At 32.0% G+C, this 9,538-nt stretch overlaps 1 protein-coding gene across 1 annotated transcript; it reads left to right on the top strand.

The window, feature by feature from the left end:
- The first annotated feature begins 6,113 nt into the window (after positions 1-6,113).
- On the top strand, positions 6,114-8,314 carry LOC149580645 (3-dehydrosphinganine reductase TSC10A-like). The gene is made up of 4 exons (XM_089814338.1): positions 6,114-6,355; positions 6,438-6,704; positions 6,799-6,946; positions 7,837-8,314. Exons 1-4 carry the CDS (start codon positions 6,131-6,133, stop codon positions 8,142-8,144), a joined length of 948 nt encoding a protein of 315 aa, XP_089670464.1. The 5' UTR covers positions 6,114-6,130; the 3' UTR covers positions 8,145-8,314.
- The last annotated feature ends 1,224 nt before the right edge of the window (positions 8,315-9,538 follow it).

The raw sequence follows: 9,538 nt of genomic DNA, 5'->3' as shown, positions 1-9,538 counted from the left end.
AAATCCAAAAATTGTAGTGCTAAGAAAAACCTTTTCTTCACAATAACCCATATGCCAAAAACCACATAGGAATCTTTATAAGAACTCTTTCATAAAAATGGAAAGATCCTTCATATTTATAGAGAAAAATGAATTCATGGCTTCGCTAATTAAAAATTTTTTTGACTTCACAAAAGATCTTTTCAAAAACTTTCACATGGAGAACCAAGAGAAACTTTCTTCATGCAGAGTAATGGAAAGTAATAAAAAATTTATAGACTTGCAAAGAAGACAAGGAAACCCTTCACAATAACATCCGTAGAGTTAAAAATGGTCTATCAAAATGCCCACAACCAAAGTTTGTCTTAACTTTTCTTTCAAGTCCGCCATCAGATTCTTACACTTGGTGAGTTAATTAAATGCTACGTACAATGTATAATCATGTTGCTGTTAATATCATACCAATATTCTTGCCATGTACTCCCTTGTATTTTTTCCTTGCTACCTTTGCATTACATTTTGTGCCACATAATTTATGTATTTAAACATGCCTTCACCACCTTTTCAAAAATGTCTATGTGTTTCAAAACCTTGCCAACTTTAGTGTATGGATAATACTTTGCCATCTTTGGAGTATGGTCAACATGGGTTGGAGAAGTTATGTGCCATAGGAGTATGAATATCCATATTATTATAGAACTGTAAGCATGCTCTTCACCATGTGTAATATCTTGCCAAATGTGATTGGCAATTTGCATACTATCATGCATAGTTTTAGAAATCTTTGTGCCTTCATACTGAAATAGAGAGTTATTATATATGTTTTGATTTAAATTTTAGATTGGAGTTTCATGACTCTAATTGCCTAATTCATCAATACTCTATTCACCAATAGTATTGGAGTGACTCCACATGCTAGTAGATGAAGTAGATGGAGGAGTTGGTGCTAAGACAAAAGTAGGTGAAAGAATATTTGGAGAAGTAGTGTTCTAAATTCTACTAGCATTAATATTGTTATTGTAAAAAATAGAGAAAGGGGCATATTGACATATTGATTTTTCTTCCATATTAAAGGTTGGAAATACCTTTTCATCGAAGATTACATCTCTACTTCGGATTGTCTTCTTTTCAATTGGATCCCAATTTTTGAAATCAAATTGATCTTCTTCATAACCCACGAAGATCTCCCTTTTTGATTTTGGATAAAGCTTTGTTCTTTTCACCTTTGGAACATGTGCATAAGCTTCATTTCCAAACACACAAATGTGAGAATATGCTATTCTCTTTCTCAGCCACTCTTCCTTCGGCATGCCAAAGTTCAACTGAGTTGATGGACTTTGATTGATCAAATAGATTGCTCTCTTACAAGTCTCTGCCCAAACTAGCATTAGAGAGCATACATCGAGCTCTCTCAAGGATTGTTCAATTCATCCTCTCCACTACTCTATTTTCTTGTAGGGTGAAAGGAATAATCTTGATTCTATGGATGCCATTATCTACATAAAATGAATCAAATTCCAATGAGAAAAACTTTATGCCATTATCTCTTTGCAAGCACTTTATTTTGTGGCCAATATGATTCTCAACTAAAGCCTTAAAAACTTTAAACTTGGTGAAAACATCAGATTTCTAATGCAACATATAAATCCATACCTTTCTTATGCAATCGTCAACAAAAGTGAGAAAGTAGTTTGCTCCTCCAATGGAGCTTTCCTCGGTGGGTCCAAACACATTGGAATAGACTAGTGCCAAAGGAGTGCCTTTCTTTTCATGTCTTATCCTCATGAAGTTGATTCTTTGATGCCAAATTCTGAATTACTATCTTCAACTACCATGGTTGCCCCCACTTCACCAATATTTTCTACAATAAATTAAGTCCCAATCTTGTCTCCTTTAGCACGTAACATGGATCCTTTTGTGACTTTCCATGAATCGGTTAGAGAATTGAGAAAACCTTGTGCATATAGCTGACTTACATAAATCAAATTTATCTTTAGTTGTGGAACATGGTGCACATCTTTTAAGTCATTTAACACCTCCTTTCAAGGATAATAAAATATCTCATTTGCCTACTATTTCACATGCATTATTATCAGCTAAATATACTTCATGGAACATACCTTCTTGATAATTCAAGAAGTATTTTGTACATGGAGAGGCATGAAATGATGCACCGGAATCCAAAACCCATAAGTAGTCTCGTTTGTAGATAAAATCAATACACCATCATCTTTGTCATAGATGATGTTGGCTTCACTTTCCTACACTTATTCATGTGCTTTGTAATAACCTCTACAATCTTTCTTCACGTGGCCATTTTTGCCACAAAACTAGCAGCCTCCTGGTTTCCTCTCCTTTGACTTCGAGCACCTAGCTGATTTTGATCTTCTAAGATGGTTGTTTCTTCATTCCCTCGCATAACATTTTAAATTCTACAAAAGGGGCCCCCAGCTGGGCGATAGAGACAGGAAGTCACAACAAGTATTAATGTTATTTTATATATTTCAATATTTATCAAATTATGATATATGCAATATGATTTATATTATATCTTATTATTGTTATTTAATATTTATAGATTAATATTAATTATTAATATTACTTTGATTTATATCAAGATTACTATTAGTAATATCATATTTATTAATTAACAATAGTATTAAGATATTTAAATAATGTGTATGTATTTTTAAAATATATTTGTGTATAAAACAAAAAGAACAAGCAAACAAATGGTGCCAACTCAGAAGATTGAGAAGAGAAACAAAAATAAATTCCCCAACCTTCTGTGTACTATTAAGAAATTTGCCAAATTTATGCGTACTATGAAGGGATAAGGATAGGGATTTCATGGCCATGTCCAAAATTGGGGTACCATTGGGAAGGGTTATAAACTACACTAAGTACTATATGGGTTATTTTCTTAGACAGGCAGACAACTCTTTAAAAAAGTTGGATTAAATGAAATTATTGTTTTGGATGATTGACAAATTTTGATATTGTGGTGAGTAAATTAAATTTTTTGTTTGCCTTTTTCTCTAACTATTAAAATGTTGTATTAACATTCATTTTAACTGTACCAGCAAGACCCCAAAAATAATAATATTGCCAGAGATCAAAATTATAAACTTTTGTTGTTGAGAAATATCATATGTAGAGTCTTAAAATCAGTAAGTTATTTGTATGTTGTATCTAGAGTCAATTGTAGAAGCATTTTTCTACATCAACATTTGGGATCACATTTTCATGATCCATCATCATGATGATAGAGAGCATAAGAGGAAAACTATAATGGATCATAGAGTGTGATTTGGAATATTGATGTTATAAAGAAAACATTGCTCACACAAATAAATTCAAAAACAATATACATAACTCATCAAAAATCAAGTCTTATTATATACAGAACTCTGATATTATAATGAATGGGGTTGAGATTATTTTACAAAATGAGTATTTTTTTCTTTGTAGAACTAAAGAAATTTAGCACAAGACTCTTCTCTTTACTACTAAAAAATTTTTATTTTAAAAAAAAATCCTCTATTATATAATAGTAGTTCACAAACCTAAGTTATTTGTTTGAAAGTTATGTCTGTTTGAAACTTCCCAACTACTCTTGTTGTGGGCAATTCCTACTTTGACCTTGAATAAATATATTCTTCATTCATGGTAGTCGTGTTACTAAATCAACTTCCTTTAATAGTCAATAGTTTTCTGCAGTAGTGACCATCATTAAAGGTGTCATCTAATGCAAGGAATTCCCACCTGCAGCAGAAATAAATCACTCCTTTTGTAATCAAACCATCACAAGAACCATCAGATGAGGAATATTGGTTTCATGAATCCATCACCATGGCTGCAATCTCTAGAGGGATTCCAATGAGAAAAACTCTCCGCCATTATCCATTTGTAGGCACTTTATTTTGTGGCCAATCTGATTCTCAACTAAAGCCTTAAAAACTTTAAAATTGCTGAAAACATCAGATTTCTTATGCAACATGTAAATGCATACCTTTCTTGTGCAATCATCAAGGAAAGTGAGAAAGTAGTTTTCTCCTCCAATGGAGCTTTCCTCATGGCTCCGAACACATCAGAGTAGACTAGTGCCAAAGGAGTGCCTTTCTTTTCATGTCTTGTCCTCAAGAAGATGACTCACTTATGTTTGATTTTCTTATGTTTTCCATAGAGAAAATGTTGACAAAATTGTAAATCAATTGATTTCAGCCCTACTAATTGCTCCCTATTATGCATAACAACAAGGCCCTTTTTACTCATGTGACTGAGCCTTTGATGCTACAATTCTGAATTACTATCTTCAACTACCATGGCTGCTCCCACTTCACCGATATTTTCTACAATATATAAACTCCCAATCTTGTCTCCTTTTGCAACTAGCATGGATCCTTTTGTGACTTTCTATGAATTGGTTAGAGAAGTGAGAAAACCTTGTGCATATAGCTGATCACCTAAATATACTTCATGGAACTTACCTTCTTGATAATTCAAGATGTATTTCGTACTTGGAGAGGCATGAAATGACGCGCTAGAATCCAAAACCCATGAGGCGAAGTAGTCTTAGTTGTAGATAAAATCAATACACCATCATCTTTGTCATAGATGATGTTGGCTTTACTTTCTTGCACTCATTCTTGTGCTATTTTATAACCTCTACAATCTTTCTTCACGTGGCCATTTTTGCCACAAAACCAACAGTCTCCTCCTTTCCTTTCCTTTGAGTTCGAGCGCCTAGCTGATTTTGATCTTCTACGATGGTTGTTTCTTCATTCCCCCACATAACCTTTTACATTCTACAAAGAGAGGTCCCAAGCGTGGGTGATGGAGACAGGAAGTCATGACAAGTATTAATATTATTTTACATATTTTAATATTTATCAAGTTATGATATATGCCATATGATTTATATTATATCTTATTATTGTTATTTAATATTTATAGATTAATAATAATTATTAATATTACTTTGATTTATATCAAGATTAGTATTAGTAATATCATGTTTATTAATTAACAATAGTATTAAAATATTTAAATAATTTGTATGTAATTTGAAAATATATTTGTGTATAAAAGAAAAAGAACAAGCAAACGAATGGTGCCAAATCAGAAGATCGAGCAGAGAAACAAAAATAAATTCCCCAACCTTTTGTGTACTATGAAGGGATAGGGATAGAGATTTCATGGCCATGTCCAAAATTGGGGTAGCATTGGGAAGGGTTATAAAGTGCACTGAGTACTAAGCGGGTTATTTTCTTAGACAGGTGGAGTGCTCTTTAAAATAGTTGGATTAAATGAAATCATTGTTTTGGATTATTGACAAATTTTGATATTGTGGTGAGTAAATTAGGTTTTTTGTTTGCATTTCTCTCCAACTAATAAAATTTTGTATTAACATTCATTTTAAGTGTACCAATGAGACTACAAAAATAATAATATTGTTAGAGATCAAAATTATAATTTTTTGTTGGTCAAAAATATCATATGTAGAGTTTTACAATCAGTAAGCTATGTGCATGTTGTATCTAGATTTTCTACATCAACATTTGGGATCACATTTCCGTGATCCATCACCAGGATGATAGAGAGCATAAGAAGAAAGCTATAATGGATCATTGAGTGTGATTTGGAATATTGATGTTATCAAGATAAACATTGTTCACACAAATGAATTCAAAAATAATATACAGAATTCATCAGGAATCAAGTCTTATTAGATACAAAACTCTAATATTATAATGAATGGGGTTGCGGTTGTTTTACAAAATTAGTACTTTTCCTTCCTGAAACTAAGAAATTCAGCATAAAACTCTTCTCTTTACTACTAAAATAATTTTATTAAAAAAGAAATCCTCTATTAAAAATAGTATTTCAGAAACCTAAATTATTTGTTTAAAAGTTATGTATGTTTGAGACTTCCCAACTACTCTTGTTGTGGGCAATTACTACTCTGACCTTGAATAAACATATTCTCCATTCATGGTAGTAGTCTTGTTACCAAAACAACTTCCTTTAATAGTCAATAGTTTTATGAAGTACCAACCATCATTAAAGGTGCCATCTAATGCAAGGAATTCCCACCTCCAGCAGAAATAAATCACTCCTTTTGTAATCAAACCATCACAAGAACCATCAGATGAGGAATATTGGTTTCATGACTCCATCGCCATGGCTGCAATCTCTAGAGGGAAAGCATGTTCTGATAACAGGTGGATCAAGTGGGATTGGACTTGCCATTGCCAAAGAAGCTCTCTCTCAAGGAGCATTCATCACTCTTTTAGCCAGAAGCTCCACTAAATTGGAGAAAGCAGAGCAAACTCTTGCCAAAGATGTTGATAGCAAACATAAAATATCAACCAAGGTTTTTCCTCATTCCTTCATTTTAAGCTTATCTCAAAACCTAGAAATCTTTATCTCTGATCTGATTTTTAATTTTTGAATAGGTTGCAGATGTGGGTGTGTATGAAACATTGGCAAAGGCAATAAAAGAGTCATTTGAGTGGAGGGCTGTTGATGTGCTGGTTTGCAATGCAGGTGTGGCAAAAACTGCACTTCTGGGTGAGGGCAGGATAGAAGATGTTCATAACACCATTCAGACTAACTTGACAGGGGTTGTCAATACTTTGCATGTTGGGATCCCATTGATGAAGCAGAGGTCGAATCCCCAGACACCCATGTCCATTGTTCTCATGAACTCCCAGTCAGGAATGGTATGCTATTGCTAATACTAACTGTTTGCTTTAACATTTTTAGAATTCTATGCTTTAGAATAATGATTTTTGGGTTGTGCTATTCTTTTTGCAGTATCCTTTGTATGGTAACTCTGTGTATGGTGCAACCAAATATGGTCTAAAAGGGCTTGGAGAAACTCTCAAGCTTGAATTGATGCCTTATAATATTCGAATAAGCATTGTCTTTCCTGGATATGTGGAAACCCCCATGCTTGACTACAGTAAGTAGGGTCTAATTTTCGTTTCAGTTAGAATAAGATTGAGTGTAATTATTATTAATTAAAACTTGTATTAGATGTAAACAAGGAAACTTCTTCATAAGTTTTATGGAAGAGATGCCTGTTTCTTGAACAACTAGTCTTTTAGTATAGCTTCGAACTTCATAGATGTGAATGTATTGGATCAGATGATAAGGATAATGATTAATATTAGCATATTTTTGCAATTTATGAATGTTTGATGTTTCTTTTGATATAGTAGTACATAATTTTTATATCATTAGGAAGTTTGAGAGAAAAAGGAAAAAGATAATAATGAATTTTATTGCATGTTCCAGAATATTCATGTAGAAACAATCATACTATCAAATTCAAAAATAATGATAGTAATGTTTTTTTATTACAGATAGAAACTCCTAGATCTGCAAACTGATCCTCATGAAAATCCAAATGATATAGCAGAATAACATTTATGTAATTATAGTAATGCTTTTTTATTACAAATAAAAACTCCCAGATCGGCAAATTGATCTTCGTGAAAATCCAAATGATATAGCAGAATAACATCTATGTAATGATAGTCATGTTTTTTTATTACAAATAGAAACTCCCACATCTGCAAACTAAACTGATGCTCATGAAAATCCAAATGATATAGCAGAATAACATCTATGTAACAGCCAAATGAATTATACATATTTTCTTAAGTTCTTTTAGTACTAAACTATGTATATATCACTTTTGAGATTATAAAAAAACATCTTGGGCATTTTCACAGTCAAACAAATCATGAAGGTTTGTTTATGATTTCATTATTCTCCATCATTGTTAATGCATTCTTCATCTAGTGAGTCTGATCTAAATGTTTTCTTACATTCCAAAAATTTTAATAGGTGGCTTGGAAGATAACAAAGATATCTTGGAGATTTCAAAGATCGCAAGTTTTTATGATCGAAGTCAAGCAGAAACAGCTGAGGATGTTGCAAAATATAGATTAGAAGCGATAAAGAATGGGACTTTTCTTGTCACGAGCAAATTCAGTGGTCTTCTGTTATCCACATTATCTCGTGGACCTATGCCTGCAGAGACATTTGGAAGGGCTCTCATTGAATTGATACTATATATTCCCATTAGAATCTTCAGCTTTTTGGCAGCTTGTTATATGTATTATGTTATAAAAGATAGGAATCGGAAGAAATGAAAAGGCAGAGTTAGAGATTGTTTTAAGAACAGAATAAAACTCTGATCTGTACATGTGTTTTCATATTGTGAAGGCAAGTATTAAACAGTATTAAAGAGTGTTTATAAGATTGTAATGAGTTTATTTTTATTTTTAATGGAGGAGGAGAAAGTTTAATTAAAGATAGCAAATGTGGGTTTTTAAAGTTTTAAATGGAGAGCTATAATTCATTTAGTTTATCAATGGCAAATGTGGATTGTTAAGTTTTACATGGAGAGTTATAAATCATTTAGTGCTCAAGTGTAAAGACATGATATAATTTGGATAAAATAAAAATATATTTATTTCTGTTTTCCAATTTCTAATGTTTTATAATGATTCTGGAAATATCTTTTTATTTAAAATTAATTATTGATTTAATTAGAAATCATTTTAGTCAAATTGTCTTCCAAGGTTATGAAGGTAATTTTGGATACATAATTGTTTATAGAAATTAAAAAAATTCTTTTAAGAATAATTTACTTCTATTTTGCCAAATGTACAGTATGAAGAAAATTAATAGCTGTAAATCGTACAAGTAATTCTACAGAGTTTCATAACAGCTGACATAATAAAAAACAAAAAAGACAAATTTGAAGAGTTATCAAATTTAATGAGAGGTTCCAAACCTACGTATATGTGCTATTATGAGCAGTAAATACATGAGCTGTTATAAACAACCATAAAATACATTTTTTATCAACTGCATTGATGACAGTAATGAAGACAGAGCAAGTTATGAAATAAGAGAGGGAGTGAACAAAGAGTGGGGGCCATGAAAGGCCAAGTTCCATGTTTCTTGTTGGGGTTGATTTTCTTTTATTGTAAATTCATTTACTTTATAATTGAGTTTAATAAGGATTCATTTTTTCCTCTTGGTTAGAAATGGATGTTTGACAATTTGATGAGATGCTTAATTCTAGTTGGTATGAGAGTGATGATTTTGAGTGTAGAGTTTACGGTAAGACCTCTTGACTAAAGTATTAGAGGCAAAGAAAATGTTCAAGAAAGTATTTCTAAAGGCTTAAAAAGAGAAGCAAGAGCCCATTCCAAGTGGTCAATGTATTTCAAACTATTTTCAAATTCAGTGGAAAGTATTGCACATTGGTTATTGACAGCAGTATGATAGATGATTTGATGTCATTGGGAATGATCCATAAGTCTAATTTGAAAGCAAGGAAGCATCCTAGACAGTACTACATTTCTTGGCTGTGAGGAGATATCAGACTTGGGCAAGTGAACAATGTGTGTTTTCAATGTGTATTTTCAAATTTATAAATATAAGGATTATTAGTCCCTGCCATCTATAGGCTGGGACTAATGTTTTCACTACACGTCATGTATTTAGTCTTGTCTTGAGAATAGTTAAAACAGAA

This window comes from Cupressus sempervirens, chromosome 1 (assembly GCF_028749045.1).
Source record: "Cupressus sempervirens isolate cs-2001-9-10 chromosome 1, ASM2874904v1, whole genome shotgun sequence".
Classification (NCBI taxonomy): Eukaryota; Viridiplantae; Streptophyta; class Pinopsida; order Cupressales; family Cupressaceae; genus Cupressus; species Cupressus sempervirens.
The sequence above is the reverse complement of the archived record's forward strand: the minus strand, read 5'-3'. Positions and strand labels throughout refer to the sequence as shown.